Source organism: Anopheles marshallii, chromosome 3 (assembly GCF_943734725.1).
Source record: "Anopheles marshallii chromosome 3, idAnoMarsDA_429_01, whole genome shotgun sequence".
Lineage (NCBI taxonomy): Eukaryota > Metazoa > Arthropoda > Insecta > Diptera > Culicidae > Anopheles > Anopheles marshallii.
The window spans coordinates 8,043,733-8,061,253 of NC_071327.1; the positions used below are offsets into that span (position 1 = coordinate 8,043,733).

Sequence of the window (17,521 nt, forward strand, 5' to 3'; positions counted from 1 at the left end):
ATATTATTAGATATTATTAGAAGCGAATTAGCGTCCTTCCGGTGACACATTCGTGATACTTTCTATATCTTGCTATATATCATCCACCAAACGCCGAGATACCCACCCGGGCGGGGTTGTATCGACAACGGTGTTTTACAGATACTTAATAGAATTTCAATGCTGATGTGTAATTAATGGTTGTCGCGTTACACACAACACACACGATCGTAGTTTCGTTCCTAATGCAAGAAATACACGCATGTACAGCATAGTGTATAGCGGTATGTTTGTGGACTATGGATTCGCCACAGGCAGACGGAGATGCAATTTTCAGCTTAGTAAAGTCTCTCTAAAAACTCACGCGCGTTTTAAGCAGCTGCATTGTGTTAGATGCAGGTAGAGCGAAGCAACAGTTTTGTTTTGGTCGTTTATACTCACTGCGAATACGAACAATAGTAACAGGAAAACACAAAATGCTCCATTATCTGTTTCGTTTGTTTTGTTTAGTTATTTATTGTAATAAAATAGTTGTAAGAGAAATAATAGGAAAAAAATTCCACAGGAGTTCCCCGCATTTCAGACCATATCCCATGCATGCACCAGTGTGTATGTTTTAAGGAAAATTCTTACCGATAGTAGAACACACGGCTATGATATATGCGTAGAACTAATAACTTTTTATGTTAAAAATCGAACTAAACCTTCTAACACAAAAACTGACGTTCATTGATTTTGAAAAAAAAGGATTTTACGAAAGTATTCAGTGCGCGCGTGAATAAAATAATAGTTCCTTTAGAAATGTGTTTTTTTTTTGTCAAATCGATCCCATTTAGTTTGTTTACATTGTATCGGTAAAAAACGCACGACGTTTTAAAATGGAATTGATATAGAAATAGACAAATCGGTAAAATTACAAATACAACAAACAAGGCGGATTCTGCTCAAAATATGATTGATGAGACATAGAGAAAAAAGCAACAAAAGAAACGATCAAATAAAGTAAGATTAATTTAATGGTTTGTTTTCGTACGACGTGCTGTTTTGATAGTTTAATGTATTTATTTACGTTTTCCAGATACAATCGCGTGCCCGTTTGGGGCGTTTACAGTAACGAACCCTTAAACTATTCCACGTACCTGAGGTGGTTACTTTCTTCGTGGCTTCTTGCCTCCTCTACCTCCACCTCCCTTGCCACCTTTCGCCTTGCCGCCCGTGGGTTTCAATCGCTTCCGAACGCCGTTAAACTGTTCCGTATCTTCCTCGTCGGAATCATTCGCCCGTTTGCCTGTTTTGCTTGCCTTTCGCTCCTCGATGTCACGCTGCTCGATGCGCGCTGTCCGATGGGCTTCGGCTACACGTTCCTGCAGTGCCATCACCTCGTCCTGTTCGCACTTGTACTCAGGCAACTTTTTGCCCAGCAAATGCTCGATGCGCTGGTACAACTCCACGTCGTACTGCGTCACGAACGTGATGGCTTGACCGGCCCGTCCCGCCCGAGCAGTTCGTCCCACCCGATGGATGTAGTCCTTGCTGTGCATGGGAATGTCCAGATTCAGCACGACGTCCACGTGCGGGATGTCGAGACCGCGGGAGGCAACGTCGGTAGAGATGAGGATCTGGCGGGCTTGCGATTTGAATTTGTTTAGCGCCGCCATACGTTTGTTCTGTGTCATCTGACCGTGCAGTGGGACGGCTGCAAGTCCCAGGGCACGCAACATCAGTGCCGTGCGGACCGTGTTGCTGCAAGTGCTGCAGAAAATCATGAAACTGTTACCGGCCAGCTCGTTCAGCACATGTACCAGATAGACGTTCTTGAAGCGGGCCGGTATGAACAGATAGTACTGAAGCAGTTTCTCCACCGTCTGGTATTTGCTCGACACTTCCACCTTGACCGGATCGCGCAACGACGCACGTTCGAGCTTCTTCACCTTCTTGGTCATGGTGGCGCTGAACAGGTATGTGCGGCGTTCGCGTGGCAACACCTTCAGGATTTTGTTTACCTCCTCCTCGAAGTCCATGTTCAGGATACGATCCGCTTCGTCCATTACGAGGTATTTGATCGCCTTCAGGTTGAACCCTTTCGTGTTCTCGAGATGATCCACCAGTCGACCGGGGGTAGCGATGATGATGTGCGGTTTGCGGGCGAGTTGAATTGCCTGCGTCACCAGATCCATACCACCGACGATAACGCAACATTTCACACCGACCATCGCACCGAGCGCTTCGAACTGTTCCGATATTTGATACGCAAGTTCACGCGTTGGCGTTAGCACGACGGCAAAGTATCGTTGCGGGTTGTCTAGCAAGGACTGCAGGATGGGTAAAGCGAAGGCACCCGTTTTACCGGAACCGGTCTCGGCAAGCCCAATAATGTCCTTGCCTTGTAGTGCGAGCGGGATTGCTTCGCGTTGAATTTTTGACGGTGCTTTCCATTTGAGACCACGGCACGCTTGACACAGTGTATCCATAAGCCCCTAAGAAAGGAAAACGAATAATGTACGCGTAATGGAAGCTAATAAAACGCATTCTACTTACCAATTCTTCCCACGATTGTTTGCCGTTGGTACCGTTTTCAGCCTGTCCGTTCTGTTCCTCGTCACCATCATCGCTGCCGGAACCGGACCCATCCTCGTGCTCGTTGGACGAATCGTCCCCGTTCGTGGCAGCCTTTGCTGCCTCCTCCACATCGGACATATCATCACTTTCCGAGCTAGACATGACGCTAAAACAGGTGTTACAACTGGCCAAGAAACGTGGATTTAATCCTGCACGCCGGGAGACACCAGAAAGAACCGAAAACAACGTGCACTGAGATGGTAAACACAGCAAGTGCTGTCAGCTTAGCACGGTTGTTCATATTACGTTGTTGAATTCTTGTCAGACGTTCGCTTGGACAATGGTAAGTCTCGTGCTTTGTATGCGTTGTTTTTTTTCAATTGTTTTCATTTTAAGAATAGATTTTGAAATATTTGTGATGTGTCTTTAGTAAATATTGATAAAACAAAACATATAAAAGCGTTTTCGATCATTTTACCATGTTGCTTCAGCAAATCAGCTTTGCTGAATAGACGGAGGTGTTGTGTGTGTGTGTGTGTGTGATTCAGCATTTGTCAGCGTGTATTTTCAAAACACGTCGCATCTGACAGCGATAAGCTTTGACAGTGGGGAAAAAGCCAATGGCGGATTTTGTTAGCTACCTTTGGCGGGACAATAACAGTGTGACAGGCATTTCGTGGTTTGCGGTTTAATCGGGATTGTTCGAACGATTCGTGCGCTTCCGTTGTTGGCAGACACTGGACAAAACCACCTCTTATTACGGTAAATAACCAGCTGGTGCACACTATTGCCACAATCCACCCACCAGTGGTCGAGCCGCGTCCGTGCACTACCTTCCCCTATCGAGGGAAAGATTTGATAAAGAAGAAGGGCTCAGGTGGCGCGCGATATTAATGAATTGAGTGGGGAACTGTTCGTAGTACGTTCACTGTATCTGAACTGTTTCGTTTTTTTTGCTTGTAATCGACAGCAATATGGCAGGACGACGATAGGTTTTATTACCAAACAGCAGTTGGGTATAATGTATGTGCGAAGAGGAACCAAAGCGCAGCACAGGGAACGACGGAACACGCCGTATAAGGGTCTGCACAGGTAACAGACAACCGAGCGCAACTAAGGCATAAAAGAAAACCATCATCGATCCATCGGTCGTTTGATCATGGACGAGAAAAAACCTCCCAAACGGCGAAAAATTCGCGTCATGAACCATTCGCCCACACCCGAGGAGGACGACGAGCACGAATTCGAACCCGGTTCCTCAAGACGGTTCGACAAATCGCTAACCATGTTGACGCGTAGCGTCGTAAAGATGCTCCGCGAAACACCCGATGGTGTGCTGTATCTGCGTGATGTATGACCAAGCGGCAGCATCTACCCCGGCACGGATTGGACATGTTTAACATGAGTCCTTTTCTCTTTATCTCGCCTTTATCGATGGTTGTAGGTTTCATCCACACTGTCCAACCGTCAGAAGCGACGCATTTACGACGTCACGAACGTGCTGGAGGGTATCGGGCTGGTAAAGAAACAAGTGAAAAACCACATCAAATGGATGTAAGTAATGGGTGGTGGGCGTTCTATCCGTGACAACATGGCCTTTTGTTATTGTGATTGTTGAGCTGTCAAAACGCAGAGCGTCCAATGGCGCGCGTGTTCTTCCGGACCCGCGCATAATCGATAGACACGTGATTCATCCTATCCCATTTTAAATCTAATGTTGTCTGCACGGTCCGTTCTTTTGTTAACAGCGGTGAAGAAGTGACGACTCAGTCATGCCTCGGAACGGCACGTAAAATTGGGGAGCATATGCGAACGCGCCGGAATCTGGAGCTGCGTGAAGCGTTAATCGACAAGCAGCTGAAAGTCATACGCCAAAGCTCGCACATGTTGCGTGAGAATAGCGCGACTGGATCATTTCTGTACGTCACGAGCGACGATTTAACGTCCGTGTTTGGCGATAACCGAACGCTGCTCACACTGGGCGAGGATCGCTTAGCGCGCCTCAGACAACCACCAGTCGTCCAATTCACTAACTGGGCCATTCCGTACGGTGGAAACACACGCCAGTTGTGGGTAAAATCGCGACCGAATGGAGCCCCGTTAACGTTGATGGTTTTGAAGGAACCGGCCGGTGCGTGCTACACGCGACCAAGCCGACGACCAGCGATACTCCGTGCAAACGCCGAACAGCGGTACGTAAAGCTCGCCGAAGAGAAGGACCAGCCGGAGGAACTTGACGTGCGCGACGGCTCACAATGGGACGCACCGGGTGAGCGACGATACGACGATTCGGACGAGGAAGAATACACGAGGGTACGGCAACGAGAGCGTCTCGCGCGGATACTGCTGGACACTAGTCCCGATGCTCACCACAGCCTGTACCGCCCGAACGGGTGGAGGAAAAGGAAGAGTGAAACGCGCGGATTGCTCATACCGTTTCTAGTGATTAAGCCACGGTTTTACGGCCGCTTCACGTTCGCGCTCAAACCGAACGAAGGTGTGTTCGATCTGTTCGGGTACGGCAGGATCAGCAACCACCAAAGAGCAAACGAACCAACCAGCCAACAACCGGCAATGGAGGTGGTTCATGTGGCGCACGATTAGTAGTTCGATCGGTTCTAGCCTAAACAATGGTAAAGAGAGAGAGCGAGAGCGAGTGAGAGAGACAGTTTTTGTCATATAGGAATCATTGTTAGCTTAATGTTGTATCCTTAAGTATCCGACTGCCAGTGTACGTGTTGTGTAGAGATTGTTTAGCTTTTGTGTTCGGTTCAAAGGTATAGTGATAAAAAAGCGAGAAAGATTATTGCATCTTTTCTTTCCGTCGTATAATACTTTCGCTGCTCCATGTTCGTCGAAATTGCACCATCTAAACTATACCTTAAGAAACATTTATCAGCCCCCGCGCGTAAATATCTTTTAGTAAATAAATGATAGCTCTGACTCCCTCTTCATCATATAACGATCCTTCCGTCCAACTCATTAAAAACCATACATTTTAAAAGCATTTGCAAGATTTTATCATTTTTGAGCAATGGCATTAGCTCTGAATAATTAATATACGGTATACGGTCTGATGATGTCTTCTAGCTTGTCCCACTCGTCACTAGCGATGGGTATTTTTCGCGAACTGCACGTGCTCTTAACGCTCTTCAAATGGTGCGCTCTTGTACCGTACGCTCCTAACCGTGAGGGAACGCGCGTGAAACTAGTCTACCGTCGCTATGTGGGTCAAATAGCATTGGCACTATTGGCCATAGTCGTTGTAACGTACCTGCGGGCAAACGTGCTTACAAATTACTCCTTGTTTTTAAACAAATTATCGTACATCTTATGGCTGTTGGCTTCGTTGATCGATACGCTTGCGTTAAGTTTGATGCTCATCGCGAATGGATTAAATGCAGCTAGCTACGAAGCGCTGGTTTATACGCTGGAACGGATAGAGCATGCGATCGACGGATGGATGGCGGCCCGGCTACGACGACGTTCCGATCCACCGTACCGTTGGCTTGCGCTGCTTTCTTTGCTTCTTTGCCTGGTTTATTATTTTTACGCGTTCTTTTCCAATTTTCAATACAACGTTCACCTGGTGCTGCAGATTCGTTGGGAACTTTTGCTAGCGGATCTGTACACTGCCTATGTGTTACTTCTGCTTTACGCTATCGGTCAGTGTGCCGATCGTTTGCGATGGATGTGCCGTGACGCAATAGATCGCAACGATGTGTCCGAGCTTTGTGCGGTTCTGCGGCTGAGGGACGATCTGCTACACTGTGTTTCGCTGGTCAATCGCAACCATGGTGTGCTGTTTTTCAATATTTGCGCGTCCTGGCTCGTTTCAGGTGCGTGCATCGTGTATTTTGACTTCATATACAGTGGCTTACGGTTCAATGCCGGACATCCGTATATTCTGGTGCACACGATAATGGTGATTTGGAAAAGTGTACTGCTCGGTGGACTGTCGGCAGTAGCAGGATCGGTAACGGAAAAGGTAACGATTTTAATGGGTTTCAAGACATTCGGAAGAGTGTCCTCAGTTTGTCCAAAATGAGAAAAATATAGAGAAATTTCCTACGATAAATCCACCATATTTGATTTGTTTGAAAACACCACGATCAAGTTATAGTACCTAGTAGAATGATACGTAATGTATGGGATTAATTTAACATACTTTATCGCACGCTTTAGGTAAAGGAAATAGCGCAAGTAACGAAACACTGCGCGATGGTTACACTGTGCAATCGACCGGTGGCAAAAATGATCGATAAGCTGCTGATCAAGTGCCAGTTCCAGGACATTTGCTTTACCGTGTACGGATTGTTTACGATCGACAACAGCTTAAACTACATGGTGAGTATGTTTTACATTCGTACAACAATTGTTTAGTGCTATCCGAACGTGTTCCTTCCGTGCATTTACAGGTTATTAGCTCGTTTGTGACGTACCTAGTGATCATCACACAGTTCCGCCAAATGGAAATTGAAAACGAAAGCAAAGCGACAGGAACAGTTTAGCCTTTATGAGTGAAAAGGTCGAACAAATTCGTTCGAATTCTGGGGTGAAAAGTTATCGGGATTCGGCACTGTCCCAGTACTTCATACTAGGGACACATAGGGTCTGCACGACTTCATACTGAAGGTGGACTTTAAGTCATCGCTTGTTTACATGTAGCTACTGCACTATAGTTTAGCGGAAATTCCGGAAGCTGCCCGGAGCTTATTTTCGGCGTAATATGTTAGATGAGCTTTGATAGCATGAGTTGACGTCGCTCAATCACTAAGCGGTTTCGGACACTTCATTCAGCAGGACAGTCGCTTGAATACAATCAATTATGACGGGCTGTGTGTTTGTTGTTTGGGCGGGCAAACTCGAAATTTCGTTACAATAGTAACAAAAATCCTTCCCGCTCGTGCTTTTCTCACTTTAATGCGTTTAACCTCTTGATCTTTACTCACGCTTAAATGGTAGCGAAAAACTTACACTTTTCCCTGTCTAACATTGCGGACCCTAATTGTACTTTCTCGAACTGCTGTGCTACGTTAATTCCATGCGTTCAATCATTGTAAGGGTTGATGTGTTGTGTTCTGTAGCCTTTTGCCTACCTAGTGTGATGTACCGGAAACACAACAGCCTTTTTTGTATTCTCTCGTTGATTTTGATACCGATCGCATGCACGCACAAATCCGTGTCGTGTGCAGTATGGAATTTTCGCCTGCGTTTCCATATCGTGTTAAGGTAGGCTAGTAAAAAATAGGTACACCGCACCCTGCTCAACTCCTACTTTAAGGCGGTTACACGTCTCGCAAGCGATAACTCTACGTACATTGATAGAAGTAACGATATCTCTTTGTCTCACGATCTATCCAACAAATCACTAACTCTACTAACGATGGGCTAAAGCTATTAAAAAAAAAAAAACAGATTAACATTACCGCTTACATGGTACGCACTAACACAAATTATTCGCTTCCGCAAACGCTCGTTCGTGGATGAAAGAATTGACAAATGAACGCTTTAAGCAAAAGTATTATTAGATACGAACATAACGAAAAAAGGATAGAGTAAGCAAGAAAACTATGGTTCTAAGTGTAAAGACGACGTGCTTAATGTAAACATAGAAAAAGGAGCTATTATGCTGTGCAAATGATACAATAGAACGCTTACTTTCGTACGGTACAAAGAAACTAACAAAAATAAAAACAAAACAAAAACTATTTTAAAACGAATAACGACGAACGAATAAACTAAACTAGACTTCTCTTGTGGATACCGAACGTGGTCAACGATGGAACTAGCCGGCGGATACATTGCGCGTCCCTCACCTTCTATATCGCGGCTACTATTTGTGACCCGCCTCGCTGAGATTATGGTAACGTCATTTTGTATTACCTATAAGAAACAATTTCTGATTTTTAACACTTGATTCAACCTGGTGGCTCGTCCTGGGGTTAAAGGCGAACCGGAGCAAAAGGCACTGTTCTCATGTGTTTGTGTTTTGTGTAGCAAACAGACACATACACACCTATTTAGTTTTCCTAATTTTGAGCGTATTTTTATCACGTAAGGCGATAAGAAAAATGAAGGGTAGCCGCTGTGGGGATGTGTGTGCACTTTTCAATTTAATAGCATACTATGCCCGCTTGCCAGCAAGAAAGACGAACTACTCCGCTACTGGATAGTATGGAACGAAAATAAACTCCAGCGAAACTATATCGCCACTTGCCCTATAGGTTTTGCACATATAGAACGGAAGTGTAATGTAAAGAACGTTCAATAGTGATAAAACAATGAAAAATGGGTAAGAAAATAGGAGTAACATTCACGACACCACAGCGTATTACGATCTGTGGGGGCTGGTTTCGGTGCTGCTTCCTCCCCGGCTGCTACCCCCCTTTCCGGAGCCTCTCGGTCCGAGTGAGTTGTTGTTCGAATTGGAGATCGCCTTAAGTACCTCCTCCTGCAGTGAGCTCGGAGGATCCGACAGGACATCCGTCGTCGTTGACAGTTGACGCAGTTGATTGGAAACGGCTAAAACGAAGGAATATAAAACATTGACACCCGGTTCGATAGTTAGTGCGGAGGGGTCATTTTGGTTCTTACCAGGCCTTAGCTCCACCAACGAACAGTGTTGATCAACCCACAGCTGGCTGGTACGATACATCTCATCCATACTCGCGACGGAAACCGTTTGGTTGTAAGAATTGAGCAACGGTTCGAAGATCAACCCGAACTGAAAATGGTATGTGACATATGTACTGGAGCTGCTACATTCCAAGCCAGCTGCAAAAATACTTACGATCCAGAATTTCCAGTTCTCCAACGTTCGCTGCCGGACGTAGTGTTGGTACAGTTCCTTCACGCGACCGGTTCGCTGGCGGGATACGGGCGCCCCGCTGGCAGGCAGTGCGGTATGAAGGTTGCTGCAAGCAAAGCACAAAGCAGAAAAACAAGTGGAACGATTAAAGTACTGTGAGTTGGATTCGATTTGCATAAAGCACTTTCTTACTTCAATGAATTATTCAATTGATCAATCTCCCGGCGCAATGCATCCATCTGATCGTTGGCGGAGGTACGCTCTGACCGCAGCTGCTTGATATAATCAGCACCCTTTTGTAGCATTGCCGCTTTGCTTAGCTATTCGAAAAAGGAGAAATCGGTTATTATAATTACCCGAGCATCGTAAGTAAGCGGCTCATTCGTACCTTTGCATTTGGATTCTGCTGTAGCTGCGGTATCAACGAGTGGAGTGTATCGAACCCATTCTTAATGTTGTACCGACGTTTCTGTTCCGCGTGAATGTGCCCAGTGCGACGTTGGCTATCGCTGCGCGGGAACTTACTGCCGGCACCACCCGTACTAGTGCTGCTGCTACCGCCCAGCCCGGTCGGTGACAGTGGGCCATCCGTATCGTGTGCCGAATCGGGCGAAAGACTCTGCTGCGACAGAGACATACCGGAAGAGGAGGCAAAATTCAGCACGGAACTGTGGCTCGGTTGAGCTCGCATCGTACTGCTGGATGAGCCGGCTGTTGCACTGGACATTTGATGGTGATGCTGCTGCTGTTGTTGTTGTTGTTGTTGTTGCTGCTGCTGCTGTTGCAGTTGATGCAACTGAAGCTGAGAGGACGATGGAGAAATGGTGTTACCCATTGACATCGTTTGAAACAAACTCGTCTGTTGTTGCTGGTGTTGATGTTGTTGCTGCTGCTGTTGCTGCTGTGACGAAGACTGCGTTAAGGTACTTATGGCACTTGATGATGTACTGTGTGATTGTTTATTCAGTAAGGTACTTGCGTCTAAAGAGGGAAATACAAAATATGGTTAGGTGTGCTCCGGGATCATTATTGTGCCCTCTATCTCTTTGCATATACTTACTATTAGTTGTTAGTAGTTGGGCAAGCAGAGCACTATTGGTAACGTTGAGCATCGGTTCACTGGAGGTGGCGTGCAGTGTTGGTGACAGCACGTGTTGTGAGCCACCTCCACCAGCCATTCCACTACCACTAGCGGATCCTATCATCCCCATTCCCGGGTTCGTTATGACTCCCGTTTGCTGCTTCATGATCATCGAGTTGCTGCGTGTGCGCAATTTCGCATTGCTCTTCTGTGAGGACTGATGGTACCGGGGCATGGCAAAGTTTTCCGCCTCCTTCGGTGGTAACGGAAAGGTCGCATTGATCGGAAGACTGTTCGAGCGGAACATCTCTTTGGTGGGATGCGGTGGATGGCGTTTAGCTTGCGTTTGCTGCAAACTGCCCACCGTAGACACAATCGATTGCTGTTGCTGCTGTTGCTGTTGAAGCTGAAGATCCTGCAGCTGCTGTTGCGACTGTTCCAATGCGTTCGATATTCCCACGGGTTGACCTGCGCTCGTGTTCATTCCGATGCCCGTTGCTGGTCCGGTCGAGCCGGAAGTGGGCTGCAGTAGGGTGCCGTGCGGTGGAGACGAATGACGCATTGCTCGTACCCCGCTGGCATACGAACCACCGGCACCAACCGTTTGCGAAGGAATCTTGTACGGTTGGGGTTGGTGTCCGTGGTAGGATTTGTAGCTGCTTCCCGATTGCGATGCATGCAGGCTACCGGGAGGAGAGTGTTGCGATGCCAGCATTTGGTTGTAGTTCGGCCCGGTCGGCATGGAGGTTGAGCGGGGCTGTGGTGCGGCTGGTTTCGTTTGCGGCAATGCCGGTACCGGCAGGGATTGGCTGTGCGTCAGCAGTTTAGAGTTCATGCTTTGCATCAGCATTACCGAGCCTCCAGACACGCTTGGCTGGGCAGGTGCCCCACCGCCAGTGTTGCTCATTTGGGAGGGTGTTCGGATGTTGCCATTGCCGCCACCAGCGGCGCTCGTCGCACCGGGGCTGTTGGAGAGGTTAACAGGATTGCTAGCGGCGTTCTGCAGAGCGGAATGGTTGTAGTGTAGCTGCATACTACTAGGCGTTAACGACGATGGGATACCACCGCCGCCCATCTGAAGAATGCCGGACGAGGCGGAGGCAGATGAAGAAATCACATTCTGGAAGCCACCGGTGGCGTTACTACCGTAGGGACCTGGTGTCCCAAGGACCGCGCTACCGCCCGCCGCTTGTCCCATGTGCGGCTGCGAAACCATATTGTATGCCATCGTTTGATGGGGTGTCGGTGGGTATTTAGGGTCGTAGTTGTGTTTCGCGTAGCCGCGGGTGAACTTCGATTTGACACTGCGGGCTAGCTCGTCCGTACTGTTATGCTGCTGATGTGGCTGACCTGATGCCACCTGACTGATGCCGAGCGATGCACCTAGTGATGTGGTCCCTTGACTGTTCCCAGTCTGATTGCCGCCACCAATAAGCTGATCGGATAGGTACGTATCGATGGGGTTACTAAACTGCTGGGCAATGGAGGATTGCACCGAAGGTGAAGGTGATCCCGCACCCGTTGGCTGCAATGCTTGGGCGTAGATCTTTGACGAATATTGAATGCCAGCCGGTTGCTGCTGTATACAGCCGCTTGTTTGATTCGTCTGTTGGTTGTTGCCGGAGACTGCCTGGAGTGTCTCCGGCGCCTCCTGTATGCTACTACCAGTGTTGGTTAATTGGTTGGACCCTTGGGAGATATCACCAAAAAAAAAACGTATAAAATCGTAATAATTTAGTTAGATGGTACGAGATGTCGTGTACTATTAACACCTACCGAGTGTGTAGTTATAATCGATTGCTTTCAACAGATCGTCTGATGCTTCTTCCGGTACGGGGGCAAGTCGCGAGAAGTTCAGAAAATCTAAGTCCAAATCCATCAAATCATCGAGGTTTGGCTGCAGCGGGCCCAAGCTGGGCTGAATGAAGTCGGCCCGACCCGCGCCACGAGCTGAAAGTAAACGGACGGCTAAAATGTATCGAACGTTCGTTTTGACACCTCGCATCACACTCGCAGCTGCTTACCTATCTCTCTAGAGTCGGGAAACGGATACTGGGCTAGTGTAGAGAACAGCGTATCCGTGGGCATATTATCGGTGATCATAAATATATCATTACTGATCGGAGACCACTCCAAGAAGTCTAATTCGCTATTCTGTAACGAAGAAGCAGAAAAGAATGTTGTAATACGTAGTATAGCTGTAGGTTAGTTATATTTAAACAATGTTGAGGAAGAAAGGATCATATTTAATACAATATTTTGTTTAACACCGAAAGGACATTGTTTATACATCCTTTTGACTTTCTGACTAGTTCTGGAAAAATTGTCTCACCTTATGGCTCAGATCTAATATAATCAATCAACGTATTCATAAAATATTAATGCTTACACTGCTTGTGGTAGTGTTGAATATGAGTACGAAGCTATTTTTCCAAACCGATGTGGTTCTCTTCGATACAGAAAATACACGTTCCAATCGACCCAGTAGAAGTTATCACTATGAAAGTGTTTGACCATACACGCTCTTTGATTCGTTCGTTACGAATTCTGGGGCTTTTTGGTGTAGAAGTCAAAGACCGCCCGTTGGCAAACGTGAAAGAGTTATTCGCGAGTGGTAGCTATTCGATGCACAAATTCTTACTACTTTCTGTCGCTTCCCTATTCGCCAGTGTATATGTGCTTGATTACACGGTTTTCTACCACAAAGAACAATTTACAACGAATTTTAATTTTTACCCGTTTATAACTCTCATCCATTACGTCATTTTGTGTGGTGTAATGTGCACGCTTCCGTGGCAAACATACCGAATGCAGAAGCACCTTGCTCTCATCATGAACATGCTTCACCGGAATGAACTCGATTTGCTGATCCTGACCAGCAAAGCGACAAACTATCGTCCAGTCGGTCTGCTAGCGGGTGCGATTTTGTGGAAGGGCCGATTATTGCACTTATTCTTTCAAGTGTACTACATAAGTGAATTTTATAACAGTAAGAACCCATTTATTCCACTGTATGCTGCGTGCTGTGTGTTTATGTACGCGGATCTGGCATTGGAGTATGTGCTGGGGTTTTGCGATTGTTTGCTGATGATCGCTCAACTGCAGTTGGGTCGATTAGTAGAGATCGCGACAAACATTGACCGCCGTTGCGAACACGGTCTGATCGTCATCGTCATATACAATCGCATTGTCAGTGCGGTTGGTGACAGCATGGGACCTTATTTCGATAGTTCTATCATTCTCGACGTATGTGTGCCTTGAGGTGGCACTCTGCGTGTTGGATCTGTGTGGTTTCTTGTCTATTAGAACTGGCAGCCTTATGCTCGTGCTGGCAAACATTACCTGGCTGTTAAGTGACCTGATCAAGCTGCTGATACTATTCCAGCTTAGCGAAGGTGTAAACGCAAAGGTGAGTGAGACATTACATAAGCTATGTTAAACATTTGCATGAACAATACCGTAAAGACACAATAACTTTAGATTTCATCTATATAAGGCTAAGGGAGTTAATTATCCAATCGGCAAACACTGAGTCGCAATAGTCTCTAGATAGTGAGTTAACATCTCTACATTGATTTGAAAAGCATGTCTGAACGACCATGACCATCATGAAAACTTACAACACCCTATACTTTCACGAAGGAATTGTGCTAATACACCTAGTTCTGTCTACAGCTCCTGCTGATGACCTACACAACACTGGGGAAAGGACAAGATACTGGTGAAAGAGGTCTGTATTGAATGATGTAATACAGAGTCTCATATCGCAGAATGGGCATTCAATAACATAATCATATTATCGATGGCGCCGGAATCATCCAAATTTGTCCCATCCAATATCCCTCATTTATTTTATTTCGATCAATGTTACATGAAGGTTTGCGTTCCCCCCAATGATTTCTAATTCATTTACCCAAACAGGTGCGTAGTAGGATGCTCTAGCCATTTGGAAGCATGCTGCTGGCCACTACTGGTTGAGTTCAGTAGTAGAACAATATGCACGTGATCGATAAGCTGCAAGGTGTGATGCGTTGTTTGCGGTTTTTGGGTTTGCTTTCGATACGAAAGAGTAAACACAAAGACCGTTCAGTGACGTCCTCGTTTGAAAGTACCTACTATGCGGCTTCGAAATTTGGGATCCTCTTCACCGCAGCCGTGCTGGGATGTGGATATGCGATTTTTCGCAGCTTTATCGATAATTCGGTAACATTCGCTGGAAACCAAGGATCTATTTGGCCGTTCGTCTACGTCGTGCATACCATTACCTTATGTGGCGTGTTTTGCTCACTTCCTTGGCAAACATTTCGTCAGCGAAGTCGACTAGCAGCTGCTATGAACATTCTGGGCCAGAATGAGATGAGACTAACTGAAGTTACTGGCAGCCCCACCAACTATCGTACCGTGCGTTTACTAGGGACCGTCACCATATGCAAGGGTTTCATTGTGCATATATTTTTTCAAGTAATGTACATCACACTTTATTACACACCCGACCAACCGTTTCTTCCGACGTACATCAATAATTGTTTGTTTATGTACGTTGATCTGGCAGTGGAGCTGGTGCTGGGGTTGTGCGCTTGTTTGCTACTCATTGCACGGCTTCAACTCGAGCGTTTGGTGTGGATTGCAAAGGAGCTTGATGTAGGCATTCAGGCCGATCGTTTGCTGCAGTTGTACGTTACGGTGTACTACCAAATTACTGTGGCACTAAGGAACAATTTGAGCCCCTACTTCGGTTTAACCGTGGTGCTACATTCCTCCTACGTTTGCTTCGAAGTAGCAATTTGCATACTGGATCTCTACATTCAACTCGGTGCAGGTGGGAAAAGTTTCAACATTTTAGTGTTGGGTTATATTGTTTGGGCGTTGAGTGATGTTACAAAATTGACCACACTGTTCCTGTTCAGCGAAGGCGTTAAAGTAATGGTAAGTGTGTGCTATCGGACTATGAAACATGAGCAAGGTTTACAATACTAATCTTTGTATAATATGTTATTCATACGGTAAGTTATCAATAATTTCTTGATGATCGCTATTGCACACTTTTTAATTAACCGAAAGTTACTTTAGGGCATTATGTAGCTAATTTGCATACCTCCAGGCGAAAAGGTGAAGAACAGTGACACAGTGATCAATGCTTTTAAGCTTAATTTTCAACAACATGTTCCTTCAAGATCACTCATCTGGAGAATTCCTAAATTTTTTAGTATGACAGTTCACTGGACAAACTCTCTTCAGAGCTGGACACATGTCAGTTGACTACTGAGCTAAGCATGGCATGCCATATGCCATACTGCTTCATTGTTTGTGAAATAATTAATGCAACGAGACGAGCAGACGGCTTAGAATAGCCTCATCTCATGACATATTCAATCTGTCACGAGAAAACACCTAGACCACAAACACAAATGCGATGTAGTGAATGGAACAAACAACCAATTCGGTTCATCCCGCCATTCGGTGCAGTTCTGCAGTAGCGAGACATGCACGTGTTCGACAACCTGCGCGTTTTACTCCGCTGTTTGCGATTGATCGGTTTGCTACCGGTACAAAAGCACACCGACGAACATGCCGGTGGCCATTCGTTCAGAGGTGTCCACAATGCGACCACAAAGCTGGTCGTATCGTTCATTGTGTCTGCACTGGGTAGCGTGTATTTACTGTTTTACAGCATTCTTGACTATTATGCTATTGCCGCGATTCATGGCAATATTTGGTCGCTCGTCTACATTGTGCACAATGTTACGTTCGGTGCTGTATGTTGCGCTCTCCCCTGGCAAACATTTCGGCAGCGCGGTCGACTTGCAGCCGCCATGAACACTCTGCACGGGAATGAGCTAAGCTTGATCAACCTTACCGGTGTTGTCACCAACTACAGCGTCGTGAAGCTGCTGGTGATTGTGTGCGTGTGGAATGGGGTGATCTTACACATCTTTTTTCACGTCTACTACGTAAATCAACACTATGCGAAGGATGCACCGTTTTTCCCAGCATATGTTACGAGCTGCATTTACATGTACGTCGATCTGGCGATGGAATTTGTGCTTGGGTTGTGCGACTGTTTGCTGCTGATCGGTCGCCTGCAGCTGGAACGTATCGTGTGGATGGCAAAGCACCATGACGCCACCGCCCAGGCGGATCGTTTGTTTCTGTTTTATATTACCATGTACAATAAGATAGTTGTGGTACTGCGGGAAAATCTGAGCCCATATTTTGGGTTGCTTGTTTTAATGCACTGTTCGTACGTTTGCCTTGAAGTGGCCGTTTGTGTGCTGGATGTGATCAGTTACATAGCGAACAATGATCGTTCCGTCATGGTCGTGCTGGCGAACATTATATGGCCGCTAAGTGATATCAAAAAATTGGCAGCCGTTTTTCTACTCGGCGAAGGAGTCAACTTGATGGTAAGTGTCAAACTGTGTCATGATGAAAATGTTTCGACTTGGGGTTCCAATACCCGATGAATAAATTCCTTAATGACTTTTTAAAATAATCTACCGGGGGCTGATGAGTACAGACAGACTGTTTTGGTTGCATAATTAATGTAATTTTCTTCCGTCGTTCGAAAAGCGAGGTTCCTATTGAAATAATCAGATACGTGGAAGGCTTATTGGCTTTTTGGGCGAAAAAAAATCGAATGTTCTGCCAGTGCCGGACCATGCACGTGTGCGATAACTTGCGTGTTTTAGTTCGCTGCTTACGCGTTTTGGGTTTGCTCTCTGTACAGCGGAACAATTCAAACTGTTTGTACGAAAGTACTCGCCACGCAGCGTTAAAGTTCGTTCTCTTCTTCAGCATTACCCTAGAGGGCAGTGTGTTTTCGATTTAACGTAATGTTATCGATTATCCAACGATGGTTGCTATCGATAATAGGACTATACTGCCATTTGTTTACATCGCGCATACTATTACATTTTGTGCAGTGTTTTGCATCTTACCGTGGCAAACCGCCCTGCAGCGAAGCCAACTTGTAGGCGTGATGAACGTTCTTAACGAAAATGAAGCGGATTTAATAAAGCTGACGGGGAATGGAATAAACGATCGAATAGTAACAATGCTTGCCACTGTCTGTTGTTCGAACGGTATCATTT

General features: G+C 46.2%; 3 protein-coding genes across 3 annotated transcripts in view; 1 reads left to right on the plus strand and 2 right to left on the minus strand.

Annotated features, from left to right (window-relative positions):
* Positions 1–1,127: 1,127 nt before the first annotated feature.
* LOC128711811 (probable ATP-dependent RNA helicase DDX47) lies at positions 1,128–2,700 on the minus strand. The gene is made up of 2 exons (XM_053806697.1): positions 2,518–2,700; positions 1,128–2,456 (listed from the first exon to the last, which is right to left on the minus strand). The coding sequence occupies exons 1-2, from the start codon at positions 2,698–2,700 to the stop codon at positions 1,128–1,130; spliced, it is 1,512 nt and encodes a 503-aa protein (XP_053662672.1).
* A 997-nt stretch (positions 2,701–3,697) lies between these two features.
* Positions 3,698–5,142, plus strand: LOC128716396 (transcription factor E2F1). The gene is made up of 3 exons (XM_053811315.1): positions 3,698–3,889; positions 3,983–4,092; positions 4,287–5,142. The coding sequence occupies exons 1-3, from the start codon at positions 3,698–3,700 to the stop codon at positions 5,140–5,142; spliced, it is 1,158 nt and encodes a 385-aa protein (XP_053667290.1).
* A 3,730-nt stretch (positions 5,143–8,872) lies between these two features.
* LOC128715843 (protein WBSCR14 homolog) overlaps positions 8,873–17,521 on the minus strand; it is a 36,889-nt gene continuing 28,240 nt past the window's right edge. Inside the window, exons 5-12 of the mRNA XM_053810761.1 lie at positions 12,455–12,584; positions 12,207–12,380; positions 10,410–12,119; positions 9,738–10,330; positions 9,542–9,669; positions 9,332–9,455; positions 9,136–9,265; positions 8,873–9,063 (exon numbers count right to left, since the gene is read on the minus strand). Coding sequence (XP_053666736.1) covers positions 8,873–9,063; positions 9,136–9,265; positions 9,332–9,455; positions 9,542–9,669; positions 9,738–10,330; positions 10,410–12,119; positions 12,207–12,380; positions 12,455–12,584 — 3,180 coding nt within the window. The remainder of the gene's footprint in view (positions 9,064–9,135; positions 9,266–9,331; positions 9,456–9,541; positions 9,670–9,737; positions 10,331–10,409; positions 12,120–12,206; positions 12,381–12,454; positions 12,585–17,521) is intronic.